The 16925-nt window shown below is 41.1% G+C and overlaps 1 protein-coding gene across 1 annotated transcript in view; it reads left to right on the plus strand.

Annotated features, from left to right (window-relative positions):
• Window positions 1-10288, plus strand: part of FAM19A1 (family with sequence similarity 19 (chemokine (C-C motif)-like), member A1) — a gene marked incomplete at its 5' end in the record, with an annotated part of 45167 nt that extends 34879 nt beyond the window's left edge. The window contains 2 exons of the mRNA XM_008941174.1: window positions 4399-4523; window positions 9414-10288. Of these exons, the coding sequence (XP_008939422.1) occupies window positions 4399-4523; window positions 9414-9431 (143 nt within the window). The remainder of the gene's footprint in view (window positions 1-4398; window positions 4524-9413) is intronic.
• Window positions 10289-16925: the final 6637 nt, after the last annotated feature.

Below are 16925 nucleotides of genomic sequence, written 5' to 3' on the forward strand. Positions count from 1 at the left end.
TCTTTCCCTGTGTTCAGTCTGATCCCCAGATCTCTTATCTGTAGTTTCTATGGTACACATGATTTGCAAATGTCATTTCAGCCAAATGCTTTTTTGTCTGTTAATCCATGCAGACTAAATACATCAAAAGTTAAATATTTGGATTACAATTTTTCTGTAGCTTTGCAAGCAAAAGTTAAAAACAAACAAACAAACAAACAAACAAAAACCACCACAACCAGTGTGAATTGGACTGGAAAAGAAAAAAATGTCAAGAATTTTCTGAAGAAAGATGCTTTTCTAGTCAGCTCCATTAGTTATATGCTTGGAGTTTAATTTTTCTTGAAAAGAACTTGGATATAAGCAATCCCTTATTTACACTAGCAGGAGCTGGGGAACAAAACAAAATAAAATACAAACAAAACAAGAATACTCTTTTATATCACATCCTTTTTCTTTCCCCATGGCTGAGGGTATCAGTCTCAGTCAGATCAGCCTTGCATGAAAAATCTCCATGCTTCATGTATTCCCCAGACAGTGAGAAGAACACGATGAAAACCACTCCAAAACATTACAGGCATCTAATTCAGCATAGTGTGAGCACTCACAGCCTGTGATGCCTGGTAACTAACAGGATTCTCTAATTCTCATCCAGAATCAGCAGTTTGGGTCACTGAGAAGCTCAGGATCCTCAGGATCTGGGAGATCGTGAATGCAAACCACCCTGAGGGAAAGCATCTTAATTTTAACAGTTCTCTCTCCCACACGAGTGCTTCAGCACATCTCAGAATGACATAACCACCTAAGTGGAGAGAAGCTGCATTGTATTTCCAGGGGAAGCTTTCCCCCCCTCCCCATACAGATGTACCTAATCTCAAATGAAGCAAACTGTGATTCATTTTAAAGCTTTTCCTGCCTCTTTGAACAGAGCTGGAGGTGTAAAACTTCGAAATCAAGTAGACCTCAAAGGATTAACAGTACCCAAGAAGGACAACTGGTCCTAAAGATGAAAAGACTTGTCATAGAAGAGAAAAACCTATAAACACAAGGCTCAAAGGAAATAGTTTTCATTGGGCTCTGGACACCCCTGCCACAGCAGGGTGCTGAAGACTAGACCACAGCAAGCTTTGTAATGCTTCAGACTCACAAAGGATTTTGCCCACTTACATATTATAGACATATAAGAGCTTTTTGTCTGAAAATTTCTTCACAGAAAGGGTTGTAAAGCCCTGGAACTGGCTAGCCATGGAAATGGTGGAGTCACCATCCTTGGGGGTATATAAAAGATTTGTAGATGTTGTGCTGAGGGACGTGGTTTAGTGGTGACCTGGCAGTGCTGGGTTAACGGTTGGACTTGATGATCTTGAAGGTTTCTTCCAACCAGAACGATTCTATGATTCTACACTGAGTGGGGTCAGGTGAGGGTACTCACTGTTGGGCCCTTGGGTGGGTTATCTTGTGACTGGAACTGCACTGTGAGCCCAAAAACATACACACACACAAAAGCTGCACACTATACATTAATCAGCTGACATTACGGTTCAGCGCTGACTTTGCATTTGGTTCTTTTCCAAGGTCAATATCTGAATGCTTGGGCTGTATTTAACAGCATCCATAAGTAGTTAGATCATTTTAATTGCTGTGAACAGCATTGTTTCTCCATGCTGCCTCTCAGTCTGCATTCATCCCACAGCTCTGTTTTACATTGTAAACTCCCTAGACCAGGATGTTCAGTTTTGTGGTTTTCAGTGCCCAGCACCACAGAGTCCTTCCCCATGGTAATGTAATGCTACAGCACTACTACTACTAAATAATTATGATCATTTCTTTTGCTTCCATATCACAGGATTCCTCTCACCTATTCTGAGGATGCTCTGCTCTGATGATTGCTGTGAAGTCCAGTATTTAGCAGGATACAGTTTTCCAGTTTGCCCACTGCATAGTCTATTATTAATAGAGCACAGATTCAGCCCTCGTGTGCCTTTTGAGGCACAGCAAAGAGAGATGTCCTTTTCCTCCACTGTTACAGCATTGATGAGACCCTTCTGAAAATGATGTGTGAATAACGTCATTAAACAGCCTTGCAAGTGTGGGTGTGAAGGGTTTTGTGTGTGTGTGCTGTACATGTGGAGAAATTGTATCTTGCATGATAAAAATGAGGTATGAGCTGTGAGAAGAAACAGGAAAGAAACCTCAGAGAACTAGATGATTGTTGTAGGGACCTTCCAACTGAGTTATTCTGTTATATTCCAGAGTATTCTAAGCTTAGCTCACTTGCTCAGACTTACTCAACTCTTCTTCCAGACAAAAGGAGGTCCCAAAGCCAAAGTGTTTCTCCCTGTGTTTCAGGTAAATTCAGCAGGTGAAAGCCATATCCCTGTTGGGACTTTGTTGGATATCCATGTTGGGATATTCAGCAGATCTGCTGGTATAATCACATACTGAGTGAAGCCCTCTTTTGTAGATACTAAATTGGACTCCTGAATTGCAGTAGCTTCCCATCAGAGTTAATTAGTTGATCTAGTACTATTGCTTCTCATTCTGGTTTATTTTGCACTAAATTAGGCAATACTTGGATGCACTCCAGCGTGGCTCACCCAATATCTTGACCATATTCCCCTTGGTTCAACCATGTACCTCAACAAGTGGCAGGGGCTGGTTTGTCCAGCTTATCTGAGGAACAAAGATCTCACCTTTCTGAAGGAACTATTAATTGCACTTCAAAGGAAATAAAAGTTGAATTTAATGAATGTATACTTGACCTTCTGTACAGGATTTCCTATTGTATATTAACCATTTTTATTTCCCACAGTTTACTACCAGCTTTATGTAAAATTAGGTTCCTTTCTGGCCACAGGACATAACTTTGGGTCCATTTAAATGATGTAAATGATTTTTCTCTGCTGCATTCTTGCCTAAAGAATACATAAAATACCACACACCTACATGCTTACACCTGTCTGTGTGTTGGTTGTTAGGCTGCAGCAAAGGAAGCTGGCTCAGAAAGTCTGGGGGGCATTAAGGAGAAGAGGTGATTACAGCAGGCTGCTGAAAGAGTTCAAAGTGGCTGAGGTTTGACCGTGGTTCATTTTTCATGAACCACACTGGGAAACAAAATGCTAAATTGGAACAGTCCTGTGAAAAGTTTTCCTTTCAAAGCTAAGTCAAAAGTGAAATCATGCCTAAAAAATTAGGATTGGAGTATAAATTTCATCACTCCATTAATAGCAGCTGCAGATACGTCTTTGGGTGTTTCCTTAGGATTTTTTGAGCATAAACAGATTAAAGCTAGATTAAAAAAAATAAATCAAGACTTGACCTATAAACTCTGAAATGTCCTTAAATCAATGCATGTATTTTCCAGAGCTGAATGGTGTGATACAAGGTATCTACTGCTTCAAAGCTATTTTATGGGCTTGAAGCAGCTGTATGGGGTGATAGGAACAGGTTAAGCACCTCTATTTAAGTTTGCAAGGAGCTTTGACAGCTGGGCTTCGTGAGTGCAACCATGAAATTAGTTCTTGCCAGGGAAAACAAACCACAGACAGAGCCACTCATGCACCAGCTCGTCACAGTTTGCAAGGTTAGCTAAAGTTTATCAAAATCCCCAGACAAAAAATGTCATTAAGATACAGTTAAGTTTATAGACAGATACCAATTCCCAGGCAAGAAACTTCATTAAGGTACAGTCAAGGTTGTAAACATATGTGCCAATTAAATTCCAACAACAAGATCCAAACACTGTCATTATTTACAACATTAAATATTTGGAAATTAAAAGTTACTGCTAGAGATAATACAGCTTCTATAAAATTTTAACCATGTTTCAACAAACTGAACTTCTGCTGCTGTTCAGTATTACCTTACTTTCTATTTCTAGTTGTGATGCTTCCTGCCATGGGATAGTATGAAAGCTAAAAGTCTACAGGGGTTCAAAAAATTCTGTGCAGATTTGTGGAAGAAGCAGCCAGCTGTAGGTATTGAGAGCAAACACTGTTTATTCTGCTGTACCCTGAGCCACAAGTCCAGAAGACCTAGAGAATATTCTGAGGAGAATCTCTTTCGACTTGCCTTGTTCTTACAGATGTCCATAAAGATCAGATTGGCCACTTCTGAAGATGAGCTGTTAGGGTGGATTGTCCTTAGGTCTGAAGCAGTATTGCTGCCATCACAACATTCCCTGCAGTCACAGCCCCCCAGTGGACTCGTGTACAAAGAAGCTGTGGCAAGCAGTGCACTGGCCTAGAGAACACAGGATGCAAAACAAGTAATTAAAAGTGAAATCCTTGCAACTAAATTTCAGTTGAAGGGTTTAGAAGGGACACTCTGCCTTTTAAATGCAGTGTTAGAGCCCTGAGGTATTATTTAATTAGATTTTTCATGATAACATAGTTGTGAACATTGTCTTTTCTCTTTTAGCTTCAATAGTGATTGGGAAGTGGTGGTGTGAGATGGAGCCCTGCCTAGAAGGAGAGGAATGTAAAACGTTGCCTGATAATTCTGGATGGATGTGTGCGACTGGCAATAAAATCAAGACCACCAGAGTAAGTCATCTTTCCATCTATACCTGGGAAGTCTTAATAGGAAAGGGAGTCACTGATCATTGCTCACCTATATCTTTTCCATCATCCCCAGCCACCCGATGCTTCCGGCCATAAATCAGGGGAAATTCAGATGGATTCAGGTTAGCTGGGTCCAGGCTTGATAACGAGCAGGTTGGAGCTACTGAATCACCAGGTCACTTTCTGACAGACATTGTCACCTCAGAAAAAAAACTAGTGGACATCAGTGAGTCCCTTCCTGGTGGATAAAGGGCAGAATATTGTATCAAAGGGATCTGCTGGATCCTACATCTATTCCTTAGCTGTCCCAGGCCACATCTGTATTAGCAGCTGTGTGCTTTGTAGAAATGGGCTGAGGACTCAACTCACCATCTACATTTCAGGTCTTACTTCAGAGCAGCTCTAGCCACGTGCACCCATTAGTGACATACTCCTGAGATGCTGAATATTCAGGTGACACAGGCCATCAGGTGACAGCAAGAGAACCTTCCACCACTGCTAGGAAAGTGCAGAGCCACAGCTGCAAAGAGAGAGAGTGAGGGAGCTGGCCAGACTTCTCCCACTGGGAGATTACTTGGGGGAAAAAATACAAAGTGTTTTTTTCAAAAACAGAGTCCAGCTTTTCTTCTGCATTGTGCAATTGTTTCACAACCATTTTCTTAAAACTGCCACCTATACCTGTGTTCAACAATTTTAATTTCATTTGCATTATAAAAATAATTTTTTTTCCAAGAAAATTACATTTGTCAATTCAAATTTTTTTTTTTTAATAAATGAATAAATTTGGGGTTTCCCTGAAGTGCAAAGTAATTTTTGAAACCTGCAAAATGAAAAAAAGCAAATTTTCAAGAATCTTTGCCCTGTTTCTTAAGAAGTCCTACATATTCATGCCTAGCTAGCCATGCACAAGAATGCAAAGCTTAGTGTCATGATTTTTTTACTACTTTTTTTTACAGTCCTAACTCTAGTCATTTTTCATGTCTTCTAGGCCTTATGTTGAAGGAAGAGGTTTTACCCCAACTGCTCCCCATGCCATCTGAACTCTTTTTTTTCCCCTCTGTATGATTTACCCTAGCACGAATGATTTGTATTGCAACCCCAGTTTCTTGAACAGTGCCTTCTGGCATGTCTAATCTCACCACCACATTAAATTAGTAGGATGCATACTAATTGAGGAGGTTTTCTTTGCAGAAGGCAGTAAGTGGCTCCTGAAAACAGGGTGCATATTATCCCTTTGTCACCTCCCAGAGCAAAGGGTGGAGAGAACTGTGATTCCTTGACTAAAGTTCCTCCTACAGTGTCATTCTACAAACCACTCTATGCTCACAACTGAAACAAATGCCACTAATGCCCCTAATGAATTGTCCTTGCAGTGTCATTAAAATAAAAAACCAAAACCAAAACCCTAAACCTACTACATGACATTTTCACTGAGGCTACATTTTTCTCACTGAACTGGGGAATTAAAATGGTAGAAAGTGATATTAAAGAAATAATAAGCAATATAAAGCAGTATGTTATACTTTTGTTAAATTACAATGATTCAGTAATTCTGCAGTATGTCTGCAAATTATATCATTTAGGAATTGCATTTGCTTTTTTTTTTTTCTGTGAAATTGTCCTGCCCTTAACTCCCCCAATCCTCATCACATAAACTAGTCTTAGGCCATAGCCTGCATCTAGAAGTGATTGCTAGAAATTTAGCAGCTTCATTAATATGCAGATATATGGTCCAATCTATTCAGTATGCATTATTGTATTTCATTTAAATTAAATACTTACAGAGTGAGTGCTCATAACTGAAAAAATATTTCTTCATTTACCCACAGGAGTTATTTTAATTAGCTTGTGAGGGGAGTACCTTATGGTGCTGCTTCCAGTAGAATTTTGCTTTGTAGCTTTAAAATATCATTATGGAACCCAGTTGACAAAGGCAACTTGACATGATGTGCTTAGCAACTGTCTCTTGCATTTTCTAAGCAAAAAAATCTGCTTCATAATCCCTGAAACTTTGCTTGAATCTGCACTGCTGCACCAAGCCACAACATAAATATAAAATAATAGAAGCAATCAGATCCTGCAACAGGCATCTTTTTCTTTGTGTTGTCATTTCAGATGGCATCAGAGAAAGAGGTTACACTATAAACTGTACTGATCCCAATCCAGGCTGCAAGATTGGGCTGTGTGTCTGTAATTTATGTAGTTAAGGAGGTTAAGAAAGAAGAAACAAGACAAATCACTCAACATCTTAGATACATCTGTGGCAATGAGCCAAAAAGCTGGAGCAAGTCACCATAGGCTGTAAACTGGGAACTGCTCTAATGAAGTTTTTTCTTTACATTAAATACATTTAATTTAGGCAGCTGCTGTCCTGAGAAGCAAAACATTTGCATTTGTGACTCATAGGGTTAAAATACCTATTGGTACATTCTTCAAGGCCCACAGTAAATCACATATAAACATGTGTGTGTGTATATTTTTTTATATATATTTATATATATGAGAATACATCTGTGTGTGTGTATATATATATAGACAATATATGTAATTTCACAATGTCATTTATTACTTCATTGTTGGTTCTCCAATGTGATTAGTACTGATTAGTATCAGAAGAAGGTGGACAACAGATCCAGCAAAGGCTTTACCAGCACATCCTCCAGTCCTTCCTTCTGTTGCATTCATTCCCATGTGTAGTCCTTAGCATAGCTCACTAATTAAGTTGTTAAAGCCAAAGATGGAAAGCTCACAACCTCTGTAAATCAATTTGTTTTCTATTGACAGTAAGAGCAGGTGACAAACACTGGAAAGAAATCATTTTGTAATTCAATTTTTGGAGCCGTTTCAACATTTTTTTTTAATCCTTGTTCAGGTGTTGTTTGTTGTTTTGGGTTTGTTTTTTTTTTTTTTTAAGACCATAGGTTTCAATGCTTTCCTTAAAAATGTGGGGCCCTTGGAGCTGTGCTAGGACCTGGCTGGAGGTCACATCACTACATTTCAGCAGAGCTACTGGCACCAGGGGAGATGCAAGAGCACAGTCTCAGTCTGGATGCTGGGAGATGGTGCCTAAAAGGGCAAATAAATGCCTGTAAGAGCCAGAGCTGCTGAAAAACATGAAAATATGTCTCTTTGTGCATCCCACAGTTTGTCACTTCCCATCTGAGTGAAGGAGTCACTCACAAGTTCTTGACAGTGGATTGGAGTCTACACATGACTGTCTGTACACTGCTTTGCCAGCCCTTGAGGAGCACAGTGCTCTTCCCCTGGGATTTCTGCCCAGGCTCATGTGCACACTTGCAATGCAAAATGCCCTTTTTTATGCAATCCACACTAATAACACCTGGCATTCATGTACTAGCCCTCTAAATACTCCAACAAGCTGTTTTTCTGCTGATACTGTGGAGGATGGAAATTAAAGTGTTGAGCACTTGGGGACTGGCAGAGCAGCTCAGCTTGGAGCCTCTCTCCAGCTTCACAACCTACATCCTCCATTACAGCCCAGCCACCCCCCAGTTTCCAGAGTAACACTTAATTTACCACACATTTTGCCATCAGGGAAATACAGGCCAGTTTACAGTGCTCCCAGGGACCTGAGCATCACATTTTTTAGCAGCCAGTGCTCATGTGATGCTGCAGCAAATAGCACCTGAGGTGCCCATGGCCCCTTGGCACCGTTGTCATTCCCTGCTCCTACACTAACCACACCAATTCCTGAGGCAATGTACAAATGAGAATGGGATGGATTCACCCCCCAAGAAAGAACCCAGCAGGGTCACTTGTCAGTGGCAAAACAGGAGAGCAGAGAATGGCAACTGAGGAAAGGAAGGAAATGGTAAATGGACCCAGAGTTTTATTTTCTTCTTTTGAGCTGTCCAACTAGGTTAATATGTCAGATGACTTCCAGATGAAGTCTTTAGAGCAGTGAAGGAACCCCTCTATTTTTGTGATAACAGTCTCTGTAATTAAGAGGTCAGATCAAAGCAGTAGAGCACAAGACAGCAAATATCTCTTGCTATAAGACTTACTGCTGCATTTCATCATATCACCTAGTGGTTAGTTAATAATTTGTAGACCTGATTTAATGCCTGGGCCTGCTTGTATTCTAGTCAATTTGAGTTTCATTGCTGACCTAGTCATCTAGCAAAGGGCTGGACCCCTTGTGCCATTCATCTGTGTGTATCCATGTCAGAAAGAAACAAAAGGCTTTCCTCAAGAGAGATATTTTTGCTTCTGGTCAGTCATTCTTATTTCAGCTTCCAAAAAAAAAACCCCTCTGGGCAGTGGTGTTTCCTCTTCAAGCCATTAGTGCACTCACTGGGATCAGTTGTGGTGCTGCTCATAAAGAGTGATGGGTTTATGGTCTGTTGCAGGCCATGCTATCTCACCCAAGGTGAGCAGATTAAACTGGCCAGACTATTTCATAGACTTCCCAGTCTATTATACAGCTGGTCACACCTATTCTGCCCTTCTTTATGTAAGTGGGTTGGTGGGGTCCCAAATGAGCCTGAAAGGTGGATCCTTCTGCATATCCTGGTCTGTGAGGAGCTACTAGCATCACTCTGAGAAGGGGAGGGTGGAAGGCTGGGGTGAGCATGACCCCTGCCCAAAGCTGTGCTGGCATCTCCTGCACCACCAGCCCAGGTGAGAGAAGCACATCTGGGTTCTCCCAAAGCAGAGGCAGGAGCTTGCTTAGGGTCTACCCCTCACCCATCCTTGAATCCATGCAGTCCAAAGAGAAAAGACCCTCCCCAAAATACTGTGATTTAAATTCAGGTATATCATGAGCAGGGCAAACTGCCACGAAGCCCAGGTCTGTCTGTCCTCTCACAACATATTTTATCTCACTGACTCTTTGGCACTTCCTTCCTGCAGATCCACCCGAGGACCTAACAGAGCACCAGCTGCATGGAGACAGTGAAAGCCCTGCTGATTTATGAGGACAAAGTATGGAAAGTTTAAAACCATCTCAGCATTTACAAGCCAAATGGATTTCTTATTTGCACTTTGACTGTTTACCAGATAACAACAGTGGCTTTACTGTGTGAAAGAAAGTATTCGATGGAAATAATGCCCCTGATTTGTGACAGCTGAAAATACAAAAAAAAAGAAGAAAATGGTTCCTTTGGTAAAGTTTCCAAGATTGCAAAGTACAAACAACAGTAAAAGTTTGGATCTACAATTTACTTTATACCAGTTAAAGTATATATATAGAAATATATATATATTAATATATGATATTTTGAAATAAAAGCCTCACTCTTCAAGAATTTGAATAGTACCACACTTTGCTGCAGCTGCTGTAATTTTTTTTTGTTTTTTTCTTTTTTTTTGTAATGGTCTGGAAGATCCCTACCTGTTTCAGAGAGAAATGTGGCAGTGAAGAGGCAAAGCAAACCTGCTGCAGTACAAGGACGCCTAAGAGCTACACGGATCCTACCGATGTGGCATCCAGAGCTTCCTGTTCCCTTCAGCAGAATTTTGAGGGCATTTTTTGTTCCACTTTGTGTTCTGGAAGCTTTTCCCCTTGTGCAATACTAGCATGCTGGCTTTGCTTCATTAACCATACTTGATTGATATATAACAATGATAATTCTATCCTCTTCCAAGAAAATATTTTTAGAGCTGTTAGATATTCCGTGAAGAAGAGATGGACAACTACTGAGTGAAGTACAGTATGTATTAAAAGTTTATTTGGCAGAATTTGGTAGACTGTGAGCTCCCTTCTTATTAAAGATGTACTGTACATACAATGTCTTCAGACTTTGTATAGCTCGTAGAGACTGCAGTAAAAACCCAGTACCCAACTCCAAAGCTTTGCCTTGTTGGCTCACTAGTTCTTTGAAACAACAACAAAGCTATTTCTTTCCAGACCATCATGCGAGGGGGCTTTTACATGTGGTTTGGTTTCTTAAATGAGGTGAACAAGCATCTCAAGCCTAAGCAAATGCCTCTAAGCAATGTCCACAGAGACATTGACCTGCTCGCTGAGAGGGGCTGGAATTCACACTTCCAGCTAAGCTGCTGCTGTTCACCGTGCAGCCTGGCCCTTACATTGCTGAAGAAAGATCAGATCTGAGCTCTGGAAATGTGCAAGCCTAGTTCACATTCTCAGGCACTTTTGTGAGCAGTCCAATTAATTTCAGGGGGTTTATTCGTGTGGAAAAGTATCTTGCTGTCACGTCTAAGTCTGCTCAATCTACCCTTCAGGACGCCCAACGCTATTAAATCAAGGAGGAATAGGGAATTGTAAAACTTGTTCCAGCCAGCCCAGCTTCATTTCTTTAATATTTTCAATTTCCTTTCAGCCTGCTTACCTGTCTCTCACAGGACCCCTTTGGCCATGCTGATCACTTTTAATCCAGTGCAGAGGAAGTGCTGCATTTTCCAACCTAGAGTTGGTCAAAATTCTCCAACTAACCTTCTTTCTCCTTCGGGGCAACCACTTCAATCCCTGATGCTTCAAGAGGCAGAAGTTTGTCACTGTAATTATACTGTATATTAAAGCAGCTACATGATGTGTCACGCCATACTCCATGCTGGCTTTCCATGCTGGTCCTTGCCTGATGCTCACAGTGGAGATGAATATGCTGCTTCCAAGTACTTCTATTATTTCCCCTTCATAAAGATAAAAGAGTGAAAAGTGTCCAGGGAAGAAACTTGGTTTTCTTCTGTGCACAGAAAAATGATTTTTTAAATAAGGGCATGAGCCTCACTGCCAGTTGTAGGTCCTAGCACAGGGAGACCAGCCTCAGAGGTGGCCCAGCTGGCCAGGCTGGCCACAACCACCTGCCTAAGCCACAGAAGATACCTGGACCTTAGTCTGTTTTTTTAGATATGGTCTGCCATGGCTGTGTGTCCCTAGTCCCATCATCTCAATTTGGAGTGGATCTCTGCCTGCCTGGTTACCCACAGACAGGTGTGGGCCCAAAATGAGATCATCAAACCAGCTCCAGGCTCACCTGCCAAAAGTAAGGAGAAATAAATCCTTAGCATTTCTTAATTTTACTGGAAGAGCACTTTGAAAACCCCAGGACCCTCTAGAGCTAGGAAGCCTTTGGAGCCATAGGAGATATTTGGAGCACTGCCACCAAGAGATAGGATGATTAAAAGCCAGGACATGTCATCATCCCTTTACCAGTAGGAACTGAGGCACACAAAATTAAATGGCCACTCAAAATCACATTGGAGGGCTATGGAAATTTGATCAAAAAGTGAACTTTGGTTTCATTATTCCCAATCTAGTGATAATCTGTAAAATGACCCAAACACAGCAAACTAACCTGGGGCCTCTTGTACCCTTTGCCAAAGCCCAAGGTGTCACCACTGAAAGGTACTTACCCCACAGAGCTCAGACTGTGAGTAGATAACAATGCTTATGCCTGTGTCTGTGAAATATGCCTGTTGAGATTGGGAAATATTAGACTTGCTAAAATGTAAGAAGGAAATGTTGTCATTACCACAGCAAAATTTCCTAGAGATGTTTATGAATTTTTCTTTGCCAGTAGGCAGCCTCAACTATCACCACACCAAATTCAGTAAATACCCACGTCTCTTTGAAGTTGCTGCAAAAATCTGCTCACAAAAAGTGCAGCACTGAGAAATTGCTGTTTTAATTAAAATGTTTTAGAGGGGAATTAAGGCCTTTGCAAAAATAATGACAATAAAACATGAAGTCAAATTAAGAGCCGGATGCAGCTAGCCTTCATTGTTTCAGTGAACCAAATTGAAAACAATAATAATAAAAAAATTCAACCAGCCTGGAGTCACAATGATGATGTATTTCAGTGCCATGCACAGTGTGTAGTGGGAAGATGTCAGAGCTGCTTACCCTGGAAACCCAATGAGTTTCATTGGTGGAGCAAATGGGTCTCCCATCCTCATGAGAAAGTGAGAATCATGCCATTCTCTGCACAAAGCTAAAAGGTATTTACATCAACAGGAGAGAAAGTTAAAGTTCCTGCTTTCTGGCAGAAGTCTAGACAGAGACATGTCAGGAAAAAAAAAAAAAAAAAGAAAAAATATTTGTAAATGCATCAAAGATAAATTTAGATTTATGTCAGTGTTTTTTCTTCAGATGTGTGAAACCAAGTTATGTAAATCTAAAATGTACAAGTTGGAAAAACTACTAAAAAAAAAAAAGTAGTAGCTTCCATCTGCCTATTGATTCAGAAAATCTAGATTATGTGCTTCTGTCCAAAAATCTCTGGTAATAAAGAGCTCAGTGTGGTATGGCTGGGTATTGCTTTGAATATGCTACATGCAATATTGGAAGAAAAAAGACCCATGGAGAATGTCCACTCTGGTGGCCAGCAGTTATGAACCACATGATGTGCACCCAAACTTGGCGTTACACAGAGAAAGGACCATGAAAAATTACTGAAGGTAAAATATTTTATGGTGAGTGGTGCTCTTAAAAAAACTTTGAACAGAGTCTGCAGATACTTTCAGTGCTGTATTGCTTGTATGTTGTCCTGTTGTAAAATCATTAGTTCTCCTCCTAACTCTCCTCACTTGCCACTTCTCTCTTTCACTGTATGGTCCAAATATAATCCCAGATCACAGAGAAGTTGTGGAGGAGATAAACCTACCTTGGCTTGGAGAGCACATCCATTTCATCTGAAGGTGGCATTCTTTGTTTCTCCTTCAGTGGCAGGATGAATATTGTGGCCTGCAATGAGCTTCTCATTTCCCAATACCTCAGTCACATCCCAGTAAGCAGGGTTTAGAGCTTGCCTGACAAAGAAATGAGTCATGCTGCTTTGCTTGATATTCTGTTTTTTGTCAGAGAAAAATAGAAACACATTCCACAAATAATCTTTCAGGTAGACAGAAGGAGATGTGTGTACAGGACACTTGGTTTAAGGCTGTCGACACTTTTTCTACTTCACTGGCTTGAATTCAGATCATAGGCCTGACACATATTTATGGTTTCTTCTCTGACATGCTCACACAGTCAAAACACTTAATTTCACAGATATTTATACTTTATAAAACTATGCTGCTCTGAGGAAAAGAAACTGGATCTTCTGCTTTGCAGGTAGGAAAAAAAGAGTCCCAAGGCTTGAGACCTACCCAAGGTTATGGTAAAGAACTGCAGTACAGCCAGCAGTGGAACTGTGGACTCCTGGATTTTAGGTCATCATTGCAGATGGTTCATCTATGGTTCACATCAGTGGAATTTTGCCTTCAGCAGAGCCTGGCTTTTAGCTTGAGTCACAGAGAGCAGAGTGAGGGTGTCTGCAGTCAAGTGTGGACAATCATCTGCAGGCACCAACTGCTCAGAGCTTGTTCACCTCCCTTCTGCTGGGATTTTCAAACCATTAATGCATGGAAGACCACCACTAGACCTACTCCAGCATCTGCTCCCACATGGACACAGTCCTGCCCTATTTTGCTTTCATAGCTTCTTAGTAGAAGCTGCTTTGAGCCTTTCAGATCAGACCAGAGCTGGGAAAAGGCACAGAAATGGCTGTGCTTAACTCTGGTGGGCTGAGAAGGAGGTACAGCCAACAGCCCTTCACTTGGAGGTCACTGTTTCTCAGAGATGCCCATCTGATAGAATGATTTTCATGTAAAAATTGACTTTGAGCAAAGAAAGCACGTATTCCCTTACACCAGAAAGTGCCTGAACCAGCCAACAAGAAGCACAAATAACTTGTTCTCAACTGAAAAACTGAAGCACCACTGCCAGGGGAGAGGATGATACACAAAGTAATTAAGTCATGGGGGGAAAAGAAAAATAAATTGACAAATAGTCATCTATGGGCACACTTGGCAAATCTTGGGGGAAAAAAAAACAACTTTTGATGCTGCTTGACAAGTATCTCTGGTTCCTGAGTGCAGCTCAGAAACGTACATAGGTCTTTCCTACATGACAGACCTGGGTATAACTTGTTTTCATCCAAAACTCATTGTCAGATAATTTTTGTTTTCCCACCACACATCAATATGGTTAAATTTGTATGACCAGAAGCAATATACATTTGAGCATCAGGTTATGGACTCAGTTCCCACTATTTCTCATGTGCTTTCTTTGTCAGATGATTGTCCTTGATTTGTTAGAGATGGGGACTAGAGGCCCACCTAGATTTGAAGCCAACTACCCATAACCTAAAATATAGCTCAGGGGAACATGCAATTTCTTCCTCCTACCTGCCATTCCTCTTCATTTCCTATTTCATTTCATTTTCATTTCATCTCACCCCCTCTCTTTCACACTACTTAATTATATTCATCCATCTCCATTAGTCTTTTATCACCACCACTGCCCCACAGACTGAAGAAAAGCAGCTGTGCTGTCAAGAGCCAATTCAGGGAGCTGCTCCCCTCAAACAGCAGTGATTTATGGAATCTTTTTTTTCTTTTCCTTTTTCCTGTGTCCTTTGGCAGGTGAGATCCTGACCTCGCTGCAGCTGCTGTGCCAGCAGCTCCCCATATTTTGCAGCCCCCATCAGCAATCCCCAGCTCAGGGCCAGGAGGTCCATCTCAGGTGTGCCCTAGTGTACAAAGCAGATGCTACTGACACTTGATTTGCAGCAGAAGAGTTAATTGTCAGCTTCTCACCTTCAATGAACCTCTTTTGTTTGCTGCTTCTCCTGCAGTTTTGTGCACCTTGACCAGAACCAAGAACTCTGCACACTGGCTATTGTGGGTTTGCAATCAGTTTATTCCTCTGGAAGAGGAAAATTTATCACCATTGATTTGATCAGACCTTTCTTGGACTTGAAATAGAGAGCAAAGTAGAGGCCAAATTGCTGTTAAATGCACAGTATGGGATCCAGCACAGATGTGTTAGCTTTTTTCTGGGTTCTTTCAGTTAGATTTTCTTTCTGAAAGACTCTACTACCTAAACTTGTAGAGCCTACATGGTATCTCATGTAAAGTGGTCCAGAGTTTTTACAAATCTAGCACCAATTCTCTAAAGCCCTACTAGTATCTCACAGACACTGATGTAAAGCAGAGCAACAGTTAGGAAAAGTAGGCTGAAGACAATAATTTCTGTGTCCTTCCTCTGCTTCAAAAAAGTCTTTCCTAAAGTTATTTTTGAAATAAAACATCAGCCTTCAATGTATTCTGCAACGTGAAGAACCTCAATCTGAATACTGAAGATCACCTAAAAATCCTAGAAGATATATTGCAGTTGGCTTTTAAATTCAAGACCTTAGTCAAGCCTTCCACTAGCTTTGCTTCTGGAATAGTAACTGATGGGTGACCCTAAGACCTATTTAGGTCTTAGTAATGAATGTAAACAGGGAAGGAAGCCCATCATAAAGGCATTGGTGCCTCTCAGCACCTCCACCTTTCCTTTAATTCTGCCAATGACAAGTGGAGCATTTAGCACTGAGTGCCTCCTGCCAAAGGGGCTTCACTGGATCCACTGTAAGCAGCTTTTATCTTCACTCACTTTCCCTGCTGGAAGTTGAGCCTGGGTTTGACTGATGGATATGTACCATAGTGACTTACACCTTTGCAACACAGTATGACAGTCCAGCTAAAGCTTTCCTACTGAGGAAGGCACACACCCTCATCATAATTACCTGAGCTTTTAGCAGAGTGGTGGTGCATCTGTTCCAAGCTGCTCAAGAGGAATGATCAGGCTATGGTCCTTTTCCTTAGGCAGCTTGGCTATGTTCCCCCATTCTGTTTGACCACCAGACTCCCAAAGACATATAAACTAAGCAGGAACTGCTAGAGCAACACAGAAGTACCACAGTCTGGATCTGCACCTTCAAGAGGAAGCTTCAAGGAATGCTTCATTCGTTTGGCTCCATTTTCTTCTGACCTTGACTTCCAAGAACTGATGGGCTCAAAATAGCACGGTGACTGGATGGGAAAAAAAGGGTGGAAAATCACAGCTGAGAACAGCATCCCTGGTTGGTATGACCTAAAATTGTTAGAAGCCTACATTGGCCTTTTCTGCCCAACTATTCTGAGATGTAATTATTATAAGAATATCATATTCTCTGTCAGCTTTTCTACTCTCTCAGCACCTGATTTCTAAATATTATTATAGCCCATCTCCTTTTCAGCCCATCTCCACCCTGCCTTTGTCCTAGGCAGAGCACATGATATTCTGCTTGCACAAAAGCCTATTCTTTTATTTGACACACAAAACAAGACAGATGATAAGAGCCTATTGGTCTTATTCAGCAAAGCTGATCTCATCACTTGCTTTACCCTGGGATTATAAACAGGATTCCAGACTACCCTGATACCTGAAACACCTTTATGATAACTCATCTTTTTCTTTTTAATGTCAGACACCTTTGATTTGTTTACAGCTCTACCTCCTGTAACCCTGTAAATTCTCTGATTTGAGCAGAATTGAATGGAGAGTTCAAAATGGTGTCCCAAATCCTACCATTTTTCCCCTATACATGTTTT

The sequence above is a fragment of the Merops nubicus genome, unplaced genomic scaffold, assembly GCF_000691845.1.
Source record: "Merops nubicus isolate BGI_N331 unplaced genomic scaffold, ASM69184v1 scaffold285, whole genome shotgun sequence".
In the NCBI taxonomy this organism is placed as follows: domain Eukaryota; kingdom Metazoa; phylum Chordata; class Aves; order Coraciiformes; family Meropidae; genus Merops; species Merops nubicus.